At 39.6% G+C, this 17,755-nt stretch overlaps 1 protein-coding gene across 30 annotated transcripts in view; it reads left to right on the forward strand.

The window, feature by feature from the left end:
* Positions 1-17,755, forward strand: part of DLG2 (discs large MAGUK scaffold protein 2) — a 2,233,668-nt gene that overhangs the window by 2,160,148 nt on the left and 55,765 nt on the right. For all 30 annotated transcript variants that reach the window (XM_070457186.1, XM_070457179.1, XM_070457180.1 and 27 more), the window contains one exon: positions 1,519-1,594. In XM_070457186.1, coding sequence (XP_070313287.1) covers positions 1,519-1,594 — 76 coding nt within the window. The remainder of the gene's footprint in view (positions 1-1,518; positions 1,595-17,755) is intronic.

The raw sequence follows: 17,755 nt of genomic DNA on the forward strand, positions 1-17,755 counted from the left end.
GAGTGATGCTAAAGCAATGCAATGAATATTATTTTAGTTCAGCTATTAAAATTTACTGAGGACCTGCTGTAATACTCTGAGTCATATGTAGACCTGCCCTCGAGGAACATGGAGCCTTTTATGTGCAACTCAAAAATAAACAGCACACAAGAAAACAAGAGATAACACCAACGGAGACAAGTGCTGTGGGGCTTAGAGGACGGAACGGTCATGTCTAATTAGAAAGGCTCAAAAAAAAAAAATTGGAGAAATATTTAACTTCTCTTTTCAACTCCACCCTTCAAAGAGACACAAGACCTGCCAACTTTATTTTATTAATGTTTCTCAAACCCTTCCCTCTCCTCCACTTCATTATCACTCCTCATCATTTCTTGCCTGGATTATGGCAATAGCTTCTTAATAGGCTTCCTGCTTCCCACTGTTCTTCCCCTCCTCTAATCCATCTTCCTCCTCCCCCAGAGTCACTTATTTAAAATGCTAATCTAGTCTATCGTTTCTCGGCTTTATAGCCTCTAATAAGTCGTGAGGATTCCCCAAGAGAAAACCCCATGTCCTTAGTGTAGAGGGATCCCCTTTATATTATAAAGGAGGCCCCGCCACCTCCCCAGCCTCATATCTCTGTGCTGTGTGTACACTGTATCAGAATCTTACTGCAATCTTTAGCTTGATGATAACTTCGGGTCTTGGTACATGTTGTTCCTCCCTCCTGTCTGGGAGATTCTCCTTGAACTTTTCCCACTGACAAGCTCTTTCTCACCATTTAAGTCTCACAGAAATGTACTCCTTCTCCAAGAAGTCCTCCCCATTGCTTTCTACTCCTCATCACCCTCCAATGAGATAGATAGATGTGCCCACTCACCTTGCTATCAGCAGTCTTATTGTACAGTAGTATCTGTCTTTTTATGCCTCTGTCCCCTCCAAGAAGACATTACTATGTCTTCATTGAAGTCATGCTTTTTAATTTTTTTCCCCCAACACCTTACTTGATACAGGGTAGGCTTTCAATAAATACTTGATGAAGGAATGAAGGTAAAATAACAAAAACTGCAGAGATGGCAGCAGAAGGACGTTGGGCAAAGGAAAAGTTCAAGATTATAACATGTTTGGTTTGAGGTAAAAGTAAACACCCTAGCTTTCTTAAAGAGAAGGAAAGAAAAAGGAAGCAAACAGAAAAGGATATTAGGAGAGGAGAGTTTACTTAGCCTCCACTTTAGGTGTTTGCGTCTGTGGACTGTGATTTCTTGAAGTAGATTCTGATTGATTCAGGCATTTAGATAGCAAATATTAGGTTTTTGTTCCTTCCAAATAGGTGACGATTCAGTACATGTAACACAAAAATTGCAAGGGATGTGTTAGCAGCTTAGAGATGTTATACTGAGACTTTATACTAACAAAGAAACGGAAATATTTTAAAACATTTTATTTGATCTGAAGGATATCCATTCTTCATTGGATAAGGAATTTAAAATCATAAATGCTTTGCCATGTGATAGACACTTTATTTTCCATTTTCCTTAGGGTGGAAAGAAAGGAACGTGCCCGATTGAAGACAGTGAAGTTTAATGCAAAACCTGGAGTGATTGATTCAAAAGGGGTAGGTACAAAATAATTGAAACATTAAGTTCTCTTGGTTGCCATGGATTTAACTAAAATTAGCATGTAAGCTTTCAGTAACAGATTATAGAGCTACAAGACAGTAGATCACTGGTAAAAATGTATTGCTAAAAGCCGTGATGCGATTTCTGATGAGATAGATCTATAATAAATATACTAAATATTGGGGGTAAAGCTGCTAGTGATCAGCAGAAATGATGTGTTATGAAGATGATATAATGACTATAGTGAAGAAGAAAAAGGATAGTTTTGGTATTTTTATTTCTCTAATTTTTTTTCTTTTAAAATAAATACTTTCAAAAGCTAGATTCTATAAAAGATGCCTGCTCATCATAAGATATATCTAATCCTTTACACATTATAAAGTCAGGACAGTGGTCATGGAAATAAACAGATGGATCATCTAAGTGAATACATGGATTGTTGTGACAGACATAGAAAAGAAGAAACTTAACAAATGGAATTTAGGGTTATGCAACCATCACAGTCAACTTTAGAATATTTCATCACCCCATAAAGAAATCCTGTAGCAGTCACTTCCCTCTCCCCAGCCCTCTGACCTAGCCCTAGGGAGCTACTAACCTACTTTGTCTCCGTAGGTTTGCCTATTCTGTACTGTTCATACAAATGGCATTATGTACTATGTGGTCTTTTGTGACTGCTTCTTTCACTTTACATAATGTTCTTAAAGTGCCTCTGTGTTATAGCATATGTAAGCACTTCTTTTCTTTTCATTGCCCAATATTCCATTGTATGGATATACTCATCTAAAATGTATCCATGCATCAGTTGGTGGAAATTTGTATTGTTTCTACTTCGGGGCAATTATGAATAATGCTGCTATCAACGTTTGTGTGCAGTTTTTATATAGACATATACTCTTACTTCCATTGGGCGTGTACTTAGGAGTGGAATTCCTGGATCATATGATAACTCCGTGTTTAACATTTTGGGGAACTGCAGACTGTTTGCAAGGTGGCTGTGACATTCCACATTCTCACCATCACTGTATGAGGGTTCCAGTTTCTCCGCATCCTTGCCAGCACATGTTATTATATGTCTTTCTGCTTATAGTCCTCCTGTTTGGTCTGAAATGGTGTCTCACTGTGTTTGTGATTTTTATTTCCCTAATGACCATTGGTATTAAACATCTTTTCATGTGTTTATTGACCAGTTATATATCTTCTTTGGAGAAGTGTCTTTTCGGGTCCCTTGCCCATTTTTAAAATGGCATTCCTTTGTTGTTGCTGAGCTGTAGAAGTTCTTTGTATATTCCAGATATTAATCTCTTATTAAATATACATTTTCCAAATATTTTCTCCCATTCTATGAGCTGTCTCTCTTCAAGATGTCTTTTGGTACACAAAAATTTTTTATTTTGATAGAGTTCAATTTACCTATTTTATCTTTTGCTACTTTCTTTGGTATTATATCTAAAACACCAAGGCCATGAAGATGTCCATATTTTCTTCTGAGTTTTATACTTTTAGCTGTTACATTTAGGTGGTCGATCCATTTTGCATCAGTTATTGTGTATAATATGAAGTAGGATTGTGATTTCATTCTTTTGCACATGAATTGTTTTCTTAGTTTTATTTTTTGATAGTTCATTGCAAGTATATAGAAATGTAACTATTGTGTATATCAGCCTTATACTTTGCTACCTTGCTGAATCCATTTTATTAATTGTAATAGCTTTTTGGTTGATTCCTCAGGATTTTCTATCTACAAGGCCATATTATCTGTAAAAAGAAAGTTTTACGTCTTTCTTTTCAATCTAGGTGACTTTTTATTTCTTTATCATAACTGATTGCCTTGGCTAGAACTTCCTGTATAGTTTGTATGAAAGTAGCAAACTGTTCTATTCCTGACCTTGAGGGGAACACACTTAATCTTTCCTGTTGTATGATGTAAGTTGTGAGTTGTAAAGTTTTTTTTTAATCTATTTTTAAGTGATAATACAAGAATCATATTGCTGTATTGTAAAATACCTTTCCCCACCTTCTGCTTTCCTATTCTCTTTCTCTTCATATCCTTTCCTTTACTTTTCTGTCCTAACATTTTTTGACTTGTGAGCATCACACAGAACCACAAGTTTAGGTCAATAGTTGTCACCATGAAAGCAAAAAGAAAAGCTGTCATTTCTCAGGACTTTTGAGCCCTAAACTACAACACTGCCCTTTGTATTTTTAAGCAGGTTTCACTGGGCAGCCCAATCATTGACATAATGATTTTCATTCCCCTAATACATTCTGGTGAAAGGGAATTTATTTAAACATGATGTCACTCTAAAAAATAGCGAGGGAATATATCATCATTCATGGAAACCTTTCAAACAAATACTGTCTCCATACAAAGGGGGAAGATTTTTCAGTGATTCTTGGTGAGAATTTTAAGATAGATTTCCTGTTTGTTTCCTATATATAGTTGGGTATATATCAAAGAATTTTCATTGAATACCTACCATGTGCCAGACACAGGATTAGAACTTGTGAAAGATACAAAGGTAATACAGGCCCTTCCCCTCAAGAGCTTATAACATCAGTGAGAGCCCAGCTGCCCTTTTTAAGAAGAACAAAACTTGTGTGTTGTGTTTTTTCAATCATACTGTTGAATACAATTAGGTACGAGTCAATGAATAGAATATAAATCCTAGGACTTGAGTGGCTGTTGAAGGACAGGCAGTGATCATGTGGAAAGGGAAACCCTGAACTGAAAGTCATGAGAATCAGGTACCTGAGTTCTGGTATCTGTTTATTACTGAGTCATCACTGCTCTTTGGACCTCATTAGCAAAGTAGCAGCTTTGAACTATATCAGAGATGTCAAAGAAGTTTCACCCTATGTACACTGATGAATTGAAGTCTCTAACTAGAAAATGTGTTGAAAATTATTCTGAGGCCATATATGACCTCAGCAGGAAAAAAAAAGGGGCGGTTGTCATGATTGATATCATGCCTAACACACCATTGGGAATTGTTCTCTGCTTGAGATCCCTGGATTCAGTGATTTTTAAGGTGCCTTCCAGCAGTAATTCTCCATGAGCCTATAAATTAAGAAACAATAAACCACAGTTTTCCAAGTCTCCATGAAAATAGTACATCAGTGAGAAGGTTCTCATCCTGAAGTAGAACGTAAAGGACAATTAAGAGAAAGACAGGGCAATTAAGACTGAAGAAAGGACAGACCCACTCTCCAATGGAGAGTTAAGAAAGTCAGGAGATGCCACTCGCTATGAGCCTTGGACAAAAAACTACAGAAATTAGTCATTGGATTGGAAGAATCAATATTGTCAAAATGGCTATGCTACCCAAAGCAATCTATAGCTTCAATGCAATCCCTATCAAACTACCAATGGTATTTTTCACAGAACTAGAAAAAATAATTTCACAATTTGTATGGAAATACAAAAAACCTCGAGTAGCCAAAGTAACCTTGAGAAAGAAGAATGAAACTGGAGGAATCAACCTGCCTGACTTCAGACTATACTACAAAGCCACAGTCATCAAGACAGTTTGGTACTGGCACAAAGACAGAAGTATAGATCAATGGAACAGAATAGAAAGCCCAGAGATAAATCCACGAACCTATGGTCACCTTATCTTCAACAAAGGAGGCAAGGATATACAATGGAAAAAAGACAACCTCTTTAACAAGTGGTGCTGGGAAAACTGGTCAACCACCTGTAAAAGAATGAAACTAGAACACTTTCTAACACCATACACAAAAATAAACTCAAAATGGATTAAAGATCTAAATGTAAGACCAGAAACTATCAAACTCCTAGAGGAGAACATAGGCAAAACACTCTCCGACATAAATCACAGCAGGATCCTCTATGACCCACCTCCCAGAATTTTAGAAACAAAAGCAAAAATAAACAAATGGGACCTAATGAAACTTAAAAGCTTTTGCACAACAAAGGAAACTATAAGCAAGGTGAAAAGACAGCCCTCAGAGTGGGAGAAAATAATAGCAAACGAAGCAACAGACAAAGGATTAATCTCAAAAATAGACAAGCAACTCCTCCAGCTCAACTCCAGAAAAATAAATGACCCAATCAAAAAATGGGCCAAAGAACTAAACAGACATTTCTCCAAAGAAGACATACAGATGGCTAACAGACACATGAAAAGATGCTCAACATCACTCATTATCAGAGAAATGCAAATCAAAACCACAATGAGGTACCATTAAACGCCAGTCAGGATGGGTGCTATCCAAAAGTCTACAAGCAGTAAATGCTGGAGCGGGTGTGGAGAAAAGGGAACCCTCTTACACTGTTGGTGGGAATGCAAATTAGTACAGCCACTATGGAAAACAGTGTGGAGATTTCTTAAAAAGCTGGAAATAGAACTGCCATATGACCCAGCAATCCCACTTCTGGGCATACACACCGAGGAGACCAGATCTGAAAGAGACACGTGCACCCCAATGTTCATCGCAGCACTGTTTATAATAGCCAGGACATGGAAACAACCCAGATGCCCATCAGCAGACGAATGGATGAGGAAGCTGTGGTACATATACACCATGGAATATTACTCAGCCATTAAAAAGAATTCATTTGAATCAGTTCTAATGAGATGGATGAAACTGGAGCCCATTATACAGAGCGAAGTAAGCCAGAAAGATAAAGACCATTACAGTATACTAACACATATATATGGAATTTAGAAAGATGGTAACGATAACCCTATATGAAAAACAGAAAAAGAGACTCAGATGTATAGAACAGACGTGTGGACTCTGGGAGGAGGCGAGGGTGGGATGTTTTAAGAGAACAGCATCAAAACATGTATATTATCTAGGGTGAAACAGATCACCAGCCCAGGTTGGATGCATGATACTGGGTGCTTGGGGCTGGTGCACTGGGAAGACCCAGAGGGATCGGGTGGAGAGGGAGGTGGGAGGGGGGACCGGGATGAGGAATACATGTAAATCCATGGCTGATTCATGTCAATGTATGACAAAAACCACTGCAATGATGTCAAGTAATTAGCCTCCAACTAATAAAAATAAATGGAAAAAAAAAAAAGAAATTAGTCATTGTTACAGAGGTCTCAGTCTCTGAGACCCAGGGGTAAATGCAGCATAAACTGAAAGTGAAAACTACTTGAAATGAGGAAGAGGATGGGATATTTAAGTAACATTATCATTAGTTGGTATCAACAGAACATTGGGAGTTGTTGGGGATTCAGAGTGAAAGCCACGGGGACTTCTCTGGTGGGCCAGTGGCTGGGACTCCATGCTTCCAATGCAAGGGGCACATGTTTGATCCCTAGTAGGCTAACTAAGATCCCACATCCCATATGGTGTGGCCAAAGCATTTTTTTTTTTTAAGTTTTTTTAACAGTGAAAGCTGTGGCCACTGCCCTGGAGGATCTTAGAATCAATTAGTGTGTGTAGAATGGGCTGTGACAAGAGCCTTATTAGTCGTGTGTACAAGAGCTATGGGGGTTCGACTTCATGGATGTGGGAATGACTAGAGAGCACTTATAGAAGAAGAACTTAGAGTGCTTGAGTTACTTTTCCTCAATTATGAATTGAGGAATTATGAATATAGGAATTATGAATGAATAATTAAACATTCATTAATGTTTGAAAATTGAGTGCTAGAAAACATTAGGTACTAGGCTAGGTGCCTCATGGGGCAGCCGGATGATTAAAAAGGCAAAGTCTTTCCTACTTCAGAGCTCACAGAAAGATATATAAGCAAGCAAACAATGGCAACTCAATATCACTGCTGATCCCTATGTGTGTGTGTGTGTGCGCGCGCACATGCACTCAGTCACTTAGTTGTATCCGACTCTTTGCAGACCCATGGACTGTAGCCCGTCAGGCTCCTCTGTCCATGGAATTTTCCAGGCAAGAATACTGGAGTGGGTTGCCACTTCCTCCTCCAGGGGATCTTCCCTGGAGGGGATCGAACTGCTGTCCCTTGCATCTCCTGCATTAGCAGACAGATTCTTTACCACTATTGCCACCTGGGAAGCCCAAATTTAGGGAATTAATCTCTATTTTAAATACCGGGAGATGGTGCCTCAAGAAGATTAACTAATTTACCCAAGATCACACAGCTAGTAAGTACAAAAGTCAGGTTTAAATTCAGTTTATTTTGACAATAGAACATTTGCCTTTCTCATTTCTTCATACTATCCCTTCTTTTCTTGGAAGTCAGGAGAGAGCTACTAATTATAACTTGGATAAGGGAGAAGGCTTCAAAGAGAAGGTGCTATTTGAGTGAGATCTTGAAGTTTGAGTAAGAGTTTGCCACACATAAGAAACAGCACGAACATGAAGGTGAAAAGTGTAGGCATTTTGGAGTAAGGCCATGCAGATCAGAGACACCAGGTGGATGGTGAGGATGGTGTGGTGGGAGTTTTGGCTAATGGGGCTGACCAGGAAGATCTGGAAGGTTGGGAAGTTTGTGTGGAAAGTCTGGCTATGAGCTTTGAAGCTTTGGATAGTGTCCATGAGGAAATCTGAGGCTCTCCATTCCTAAATGCCCACTTGCTACAAATGAAACGCCATGTATCTTCATGAAGCCTGTGTCCACACATGGAAAGACCAGAGGACTATTGTGACAGTAATCCAGATAATGCCAGCCTACCCATAACCAGGTTCAAAGTGGCCATCAGGTTGGGTAGATCTGCTCGAGAACCACCTAAGTTCCCCAGATCTCAGTGCACCCAAGCTTTCCTGAGAATGTCAGTTAAATTTCTAATGTATTTCTGTTCAGACTAGCCTCTGGTGAAAACTTAATCACCACCTTAATTTCTGTCACTGTTCTAACTTTTTATCAATTTTTTAATCAGCCATTCTATTATTTATTGAGACATTTAAGAATAGTCTTCAGAATCAAGCTCTTTTTCCATTGAAAAATCAGTAGTATTTAGTGATTTATGCTGTTTTCTTTAATTTTTATTTTAAAGTCTCAATAATTTAAGGAAGGGAAATATATGTCTAGAAGAATATAAAACAATTATTATTAACATTCTCACTAAATGTCAGCAATGTACAATTATAAGGGTCCCCTTTGCATTGTAAATACTTTCTAAAAGTAGATACACTATAAATAAATGACTAGTCCTTTATCCACTGGCTGGTATGAAACAGGTTAGAGATGTCATTCAAAGTGTCAATAGTAGGAGTATCCATTGTAAAAACCTAAACAACTTACATCTATATCTCTTAATCACCACAGCAAAACTTGAACGGACATCATTTATTCCCTTTATAGATTTGAAGAAACTGAGGCTTGGCAAGGTGAAGAAATCTGAACCCATGTCTAATTGATTCCAAAACCCTTAATCCATAACTCTCTCCCTTATTAAAACCATGTCATACTTGTGCATTTTAAGCAAAATGAAGAAATAAATTGAATTGGGTTTGGCTTTGTCAAAAACTACTTTGGATAAAAACTTAAATTCTGAAAGGAGGATGCTGATTTCTTGATGATATGCATCTTTCTGTTTGAGAACTTTTCTGAAGAAAGCTTGGAGTCTGCACACTTTTCTCTGTTGTGGTCTATCAGAATAAAATGAACTCTTAGAAAACATGCTTATTCAGTTACTTAATAAACCTTTATTAGGTGTCTATATGGGCTTCCTAGGTGACTCAGTGATAAAGAATCTGCCTGCCAATATAGGAGACATGAGTTTGTTCCCTGGATTGGGAAGATCCCCTGGAGAAGGAAATGGCAACCCACCACAGTATTCTTGCCTGGGAAATCCCATGGACAGAGGAGCCTGGCCAGTTACAGTCCATGGCGTTGCAATGAGTCAGACATGACTCAGCACCTAAACAACAACAACAAAGGTGTTGTTGCCTATACAAGGCAGCTTTCTGGGTGGCGTGGACCACGATGAGTCAGTCATGGTCACTGCCCTGAGGGAGCCGGGCTACTGGGGGAGAGGATGGGTCCCCCCAGGGAGGAAGTAATTCGTACCAAACAGGAGGGATGGGAAACTTCCTCTGAAGTTCAGGTTCCTCTAAACTTGATTCTGTCTTGGAGCTGGAGGAACTTGAATTGGGGAGCCTTGAAGGATTAGTAAAATTTTCAAGGAATGGGCAGTGGCATAGGAATAGGGTACAGGATGCATAGGAAATAGAACATGGTTTGCTTCCATTGCAAGAAGCAGTTAGTGAAGAATGAGAGGCCTCAGAACTGCAAAGTGACTCAAGTCGGGTCTAGTGCCTTATATTTTCCAGGAAACTTATACTTTATCCCGTAGACGGTGAAGAATTTTAACGGTTGTGACTACACCCAACCTCGCGATTTTTCCCTGATTTTCCACCTTTTATGTACCTGAATTGCTGCCTGAACATCACTCTCAGGCAGACCTCCAAACTTACTCATCTTTGGGCCCCTAGCACAATATCTACCAGACACATACTGGCTTCTCCTTATACCCTTTTTAGAGGAATGGTAAGTGAATGATCAAAAGTAGGTTTCCAAGAGATCAGTCTGGCAACTATGGGAAAGACAGATTGGAGGGGAGAGAGACCAGCAGTGGGAGATATTGAGATAACTAAAGCAGTCTTCTGGGTGTGAGATTCTGAAAATCTGAATTTAGAACAGTGAAGAAAGGAAAGGAGAAGAGTGTGGCTGAAGAGAGCAAAGAGGACCATCATCCTTGGACATCTGACCTAATATTCTGTTTCCTCTTCTAAAGCCTTGAGCTCCTTTTCGTAGGGGATTGTTGACTGGGAGAGATGAGCTGTTGTTCAGTCTCTGAGTCATGTTGACTCTCTGTGACCCCATGGACTGCAGCACACCAGGCTCCCCGTGTTCGTCACTATGTCCCGGAGTCTGCTCAAGCTCATGGCCCTTGTGTCGATGATGCCATCCAACCATCTCATCCTCTGTCGCCCCTCCTCCCCCTGCCCTCCATCTTTCCCAGCATCAGAGTCTTTTCCAGTGAGTTCTTCCAATGAATATTTAGGGCTGATTTCCTTTAGGATTGACTGGTTTGACCTCCTTGCAGTCCAAGGGACTCTCAAGAGTCTTCTCCAGAACCATAGTTCGAAATATTTGGGTGAGAGGGGTGGGGGCAAAGATGGAACTATTGGTGACAGGATCATGGCAATTTCCCTGAATCAAACTGGAGCTGGCATTAAGAAGTCTCAGTTCTGTTTCATACCCTCTTGGAAATTTCCATACAGTCATTGGGTCCTATTATGTCATTTACAGATGAAGAAACTAAGAATCATTTTTCTGGAACACACAGTTAGTAGCAGAGCCTGCCTTCAAATCGTGTATCAGAAAAGTGACTTGACAGTGTTTTGTCAGCAATATAGGAATTATGTTTGTTTCACCAGGATGAGTTATGAGGGTCGCTTTTGTAGCAGCTTCAAAGTGATATTTTGAGTTTCAAGGGAAAAATCATTTCTGCCCTTGAAGAATGGGGAAACTCCTTAATAGAGCTAGCTTTTGGGTGACCAGAGCCCAGGAAGGAGCTCAGATGTCCAGAGTGACCTAGAGATTCAGAGAGATGAGGTGAAAGGAGATGCATACCGCCTCACACTGGCCTTTGGGAAGGCAACATTTCCTGTTAAAGTTCATAAACTCAACAAAGGCTGCCCCTCGAGTTGTTGATTATCACTCCCCTCCTCCAGGCCCTCCATCAGTTTCCTGGTTGGACTTCCTGGCGCTGGTCTTCCTCCTCTGATTCTTGCCCTGTACTGCATGCAGGGTGGTTTTACCCAGGCTAACATTTTTATGTAAAGAACCAAAACAGGACTGTGTCCAGGAAATTCTTTAATGTCACCAGCCCAGTCTGGGAAGAGATGCTAACTCCCTACATTTTCCTTTGAATGTGATCATCACATTTGTCCAAACCTTGAGCTCCCATGTCCACTGAGAGCCATGATTAAAGACATACAAGTGGCTTTTCTGCAGGTGGGTCTCAGAGGGGCCTACAGTTGAGTTTCTTTTTTTTTTTCTTTTCTTTTTTTTTTTAATTAATTTTTTTATTATTATTATTTTTTTTTAATAGGCTAATTACTTTACATCATTACAGTACTTTTTGTCATACATTGAAATGAATCAGCCATGGATTTACATGTATTCCCCATCCCAGTCCCCCCTCCCACCTCCCTCTCCACCCGATCCTTCTGGGTCTTCCCAGTGCACCAGGCCCGAGCACCTGTCTCATGCACCCAATCTGGGCTGGTGATCTGTTTCACCCTAGATAATATATATGTTTCAATGCTGTTCTCTTGAAACATCCCACCCTTGCCTTCTCCCAGAGTCCACAAGTCTGTTCTATATATCTGAGTCTCTTTTTCTGTTTTGCATATAGGGTTATCATTACCATCTTTCTAAAGTCCATATATATATGTATTCTCTGATATATGTAACCTTGAAAGCCAGTTGAACTCAACAAACTTTTTTAGTGAATAAATACACATGCTTTTACTCATTCCCCATAGGGTATTTCTTTGTCAAGTTATTAATGAGTAAACTACTATTGTGTGGAATGGGCTGGAGAATAAATCATGTTCCTTATATGCATATTTCTTGGGTCACCTCTCTCCTAGCTCCAAAAACTACCATTGTTCAAACAACCAAGTTAATCTACAACCTTATGTTGCCAAATTTAGTATAATTTACAACTGATAAAATCTGTCCACTACACATATACACATACTTATTTTTACAATATGTTTTAGTTTGTTCAGTTCTTTTACCTTAATTATATTTTTAGAACACTTTTTTTTTTGGTTTTGTATATGTTGACTCTTGAATGTGTTTGATCAACCTCATCCCCAAGAGGAAAAAGGTACAAAAGTTGTTGTAAGTTTTTCAAAATACTTTGAAATCCAATGTTATTTTCCCTGCCTGATTATATTAGGCTAACACTTTCACTTCAGGAATGTTGGAAGGAATATGGTAAATTGAAATATAATAAATTCACTTGCTCATGGCACTTCCTCCTCTCTAATGATTTCAGTTTTCAGTGTTTTAGGTTTTAGTTTAACAGACATTTGTTGATGCTATCCTGGGTGACACATACCGATTTAGGCAATGAAAGTACACCATGAATAGGACAGGGTTCTAGCCTGTAGGAATCATAAAATTTTCTGCAGTTGCTCAGTCACCTCAGTTGTGTCCAGCTCCGCAGCCCCATGGATTGTAGCCCACCAGGCTCCTCTGTCCATGGGATTTTCCAGGCAAGAATACTGGAGTGGGTTGCCATGCCTTCCTCCATGTGATCTTCCCCACCCAGGGATCGAACCCACATCTCCTGTGGTTCCTGCATTGGCATGAATACCACTGAGCCACCTGAGAAGCCCTGTATTCTGCAGAGATAAACATGTAAGCACATGACAAATAGAATCTTCTAAGCGCTGAATGGGAAGTGAGGTCCAGCTACAATTTGAACTCAGACCTGGAATACTTAAGCCTCTCTTGGGTTTGCAGGCAAGTTCAGTGGAGATAATGCCCCAACTGAGCCTGAAGGATCAATAGGATCTAGTGTAAAAGGACAGAAAGACTTGTGGAGGCTAAGGGGAGAGCATCTAAAGACAGGAAGCAGCCCACTCATTGTGTGCAGGGAAGCCAAAGAAGCTTCGTGTGACTTAAATACAGGAGCTTAAGTGCAAATATTACAGGTGTCAGCCAGGAAGGCCAAGAGGAAGTCAGGACCCAGATCTAACCCAGAGGGCAGTGGAGAGGCTTTGGAGGATTTTAGCAAGATTAGATTAGAACTTTAGCAGGTCACTCAATTTATTTTGAAATAAATTTCCAAAAGGAGGCAACCCTAGACAGCTGGAGTCCATTTTAATAATGCGGGTGAGATGGAGACAGCCTGACCTAGAACCACAGAGTAGCAACAGAAAGGAGAGAAGAGACATTTAGCAGGGGGGAGGAAAAAAAAAGAAAAAACGTAGCCTAGGGCACTTACATCAGCATCAGCTGAGACTTAAAAATGGATGCCAAACCTCAAACCCAGCCCTGTGGACTCAGAATCTCTAGGGAAAGAAGTTTATAGTCTACGGGAACGTGAATAGAATTGGTATCCTATTGTTGTGTGAAAATTGAATAAATCTTAATTATGTTGAATTGGTTCATGGTGCTTTTCACGTCTACTATACCCTTCTACTTTTCTGTATATTCATCCTGTTAATTTTTGAGAGTTTGATATTGAAACTCCAACTAAAAATCTTAGTTTATCTACTTAAACAATAATTGTAATAGAGTGGAACCATATGTAACTTTATTCTGTATTTTCCAAGTCTTCTGTAAATGTGTTATCATACTTTCATAATGTAAAAAATAAAAAAGAATCTCTAGGGATGGAGATTCAGGAAAGTTGCTTTTTACCACGCTCCTGGGAAAATTCCATAGACTTGCTAAAATTTGAGATACACAGGTGTAGGGAAATGGTTTGATATCACACAGAACAGTCCATTTCTATCTGAGTTATCATACTATATCTAAGCTTCAATCACCAGATATATAAAAATGGAAATCATATTAAAAGAAATAATATGTTAAATACCTAGAAATATGAGTCAGTCTCTCTCCCACCCGTACACACACACACACCGTGCTGGGTACAGAAAGGAAGGGAGAGTTGGCACAACCTTGCCTGACACCTGTTGGCACAGGGGTGTTTTTTGACTGTGTGCTTGCTGACTTTATATTGGGCAGGAAGGTAGAGCTGGCAGCAGACTGTCCTCCACTCCTGTCCCTGCTGTTGGCTGAAAATCAGGATTGTTTCTGAGTTCTCTACCATATTGTATAATTACCTGTGGAAAATTTTAGAACAGACTCTATCAGTGCTTGTTGCATTGGAGAACTGCCACATTCTATTCAGTACACCAATTACTCTGAACACCCATAGACTGCCTTATGTTCTTCTACAGTTTCTTTTTATAGGCGTTGCTCATTTGCTCCATAGAAAAATTCTTAATATGCCCATCTTACAGATGAGATAACTGAAGTTTAGAAAGGGTAAACAACTTACCCAAGCTCACAGAGCTAGTAAATGGCAGCGTTGGGCCTTGTGTGGTGACATATTACATGAGCAGAATAGAATAATTGATTCCTCAAGGCATTTTAGTGAAAGTAAAAGTCACTCAGTCATGTCTGGCTCTTTGCGACTCCATGGACTATACATACAACCCATGGAATTCTCCAGAATACTGGAGTGGATAAAGACTTTCCCTTCCTAAGGGGATCTTCCCAAACCCAGCAACCGAACCCAGGTCTCCCGTATTGCAGGTGGATTCTTTACCATCTGAGCCACCAGGGAAGCCCAAGCATACTGGAGTGGGCAGCCTATCCCTTCTCCAGTGGATCTTCCCGCCCCAAGAATCGAACTGGGGTCTCCTGCATTGCAGGCGGATTGTTTACCAGCTGAGCTACCAGGGAAGCTCCAAAGCATTTTTATGTATGAACTAACTCTAGATGTTATTAGCATAGCTAATTCTATCTATTTAATTAGTGATGCTAAGGCTAAAGAAATATAAATAAGAGATGTATAATTTGTGGTTATATAAATAATGAGTATAGTTTCATCATATGAGAACACTGAGCTTTTGTTCAATTTTCTTCCTGCTATTAATTCTGAAAATTTGGCTTGAAACCATTTCTACTTAGGGGGTGGTATTCATGAATCAATTCTAATTCACTGCAGGGTTTCCTTTAACCTGACTCTTTAAGGTAAAAACCCAGAGTCACATCTTAGAGCTTATATCTTTTACCATGCAAAACCTTTTAGCGCTCCAAAAACTAAAACATCAATACTGAAAGATAAAGATGCAGAAGCTACTGTCCAGTCATCTGACTTCCTCACTATAGTAATTACAGCCAGAATCTCAGCAAGCAAAAATAGTGTATCTTGTCTCTTTTCAACTGTATACTGTGTTCATATGTGGGTAGAACATCTTTTTCTTAATGGCAGATCATGCAATGTCTGAAAAGTTTCAACAGCAGTTTTCAGTATGTTCCTAATATTCATTTTAAAATACCTAATTACTTTGCCCTTTTATTTAAAAAATAGTCTCTGAACTTAGGCTGTCTTGGATTGTTTTCTTAGCTATGTGATCTGGATCCAATAGCTTCTCCTTCTGAGACTTTGATTTTTTTAGCTATAACAAAATCTAGAAAGTAGATTGCAGGTCCCTTGAAGGCAGGGAATATGATTTATTTAATGCTTAAATAGTTCATGACACTTAACCAGTAAGTATTGAATAGTGAGAAGAGGGTGATATATTGGAAGAAATGGTATATGAATTAGAAGATACAGCCTACATGTTTTTATTGTAGTTTGTACATGGAGAACTGAAGAACTTGCTTTTGCTTTTAAAGAAAGGTTCTCTTAATCTGAGTGTTATTTCCTTCATTTCAGTAAGTAGGTTTTAAGTATCCCTTATGTACAGGAAACCACTTTGGCCACTGAGCTGGGGACATGGGTAAAGTAGGACCCCGCCTCTTCCGTCCCAGAACTTACTTTCTAGAACACAGACACACACGCACACACGACAATATAGTATAAGGTGAAAAAGTTTAGTAAGAGATGGAAAGAACCTTAATGGAGATTCAAAAGAAGAGGACCAATCTGAGTGTAAGCAATTAAGAAATGGTTCCAAGAAAAGGTAGCATTTTAGCTGAGTCTGTGAGCATTGAGTAAGATTTCAGCAACTGTAGAATAAGTGCAGGCTTCCCTCATAGCTCAGTTGGTAAAAAATCCACCTGCAATGCAGGAGACCTGGATTCTATCCCTGGTTTGGGAAGACCCCTTGGAGAAGGGAAAGACTACCCACTCCAGTATTCTGGCCTGGAGAATTCATGGACTATAGTCCATGGGGTCGCAAAGAGTTGGACATAACTCAGCGACACTCACTTTCAGAATAAGTGCAGTTTTTATGAAACTGTTTCTATGAAATAGTAGAAGCAAAAGTAAAAGAGTGAAGGATATGTGACAACCAACAAGTACTCTATATTTGAGTGGATCATAGACTACAGACAGGGGAGCAGTGGGGGTGTAAGATTGGAAATGTAGTTGAAGCCCCATATTAGAGGGTGTTCCTTTAAAAATTTCAAGGAGGCTGTTCTTCAGGCTCTGGGACACCCTTAAAGGCTATTTGGACAGAATAGTGACAGGACTTGTTTGTGAATAAAGATATTAACTCATTGCTGGGGGAGAGGAGTGGTGGGTACCTGGGAGGAGAGAGTAGAATCACGGGGCACCTTGGGGGAGGTTGCTGGAAGGACTCAGATCACAGAGGCCTCACACTGAGAGAAGGTCACAGGTGGCAACAGTGGTTAGCAGAAAGTGTTGAAAATGTCATCTGTGAATATGTGGAGGATCCCAAATGAGTTACTGATTGGTAGAGAAAGGGGTAAAGGCAAATCATGCAAAGTAACTGTGCCCACGAGGATGACAGTGGGAGCGAGCATGAACATGGGAGAATGCAGACTAGAAATTTAAATCGTGTATATGCTTTTAGGCCCAGCTTCAAGCCACATCTCTCTAACACTCTACCTCGAGATGGTTGCCTTCCCTTCCAACACAAATCTCTGGCACTAAACAATTGCTACTGTGGCCGTTAGAAATCAGCAGTTTATGCATGATACCGAAATAACCACTGAATTGAACTGAAAACCAACCCAGGGAAGATTCAATAAAACTGTCACTAAAACTTTTTTTGAAAAAAAAAAAAAATGAAACCAATTTTAGACTGATTGCCAGGATAAAGGCAGAAAGGTGTTGTAATAAATCTGTTCCTCTGGGATTAAGAAATCCTTCATGAAGCATTTTTTTCCATGTACCAAATAACTACAGGTCCGGGTGGTGCAGTGATAAAGAAAATGCCTGCCAATGCAGGAGACAAAGAATGGATCTCTGGTTTGAGAAGATCCCGTGGAGGAGGAAATGGCAACCCACTCCAATATACTTTCTTGGAAAATCCCATGAACAGAGGAGCCTGGCATGCTACAGTCCGTGGGGTCACAAAGAGTCAGACATGACTGAGCATACTCATGCACCCGCACACAAATAATTACAAATATATTCCTTAGGTCTAAACTTTTATCCTGGAGGCATTTGTTATGATGATGACTTTATTATTTTCTCTTACAAAAATGTTGCCTTCTCAAGGTAAGAAATAAAAACAGTACAATTGGG

This window comes from Odocoileus virginianus, chromosome 28 (genome assembly GCF_023699985.2).
Source record: "Odocoileus virginianus isolate 20LAN1187 ecotype Illinois chromosome 28, Ovbor_1.2, whole genome shotgun sequence".
NCBI lineage: Eukaryota > Metazoa > Chordata > Mammalia > Artiodactyla > Cervidae > Odocoileus > Odocoileus virginianus.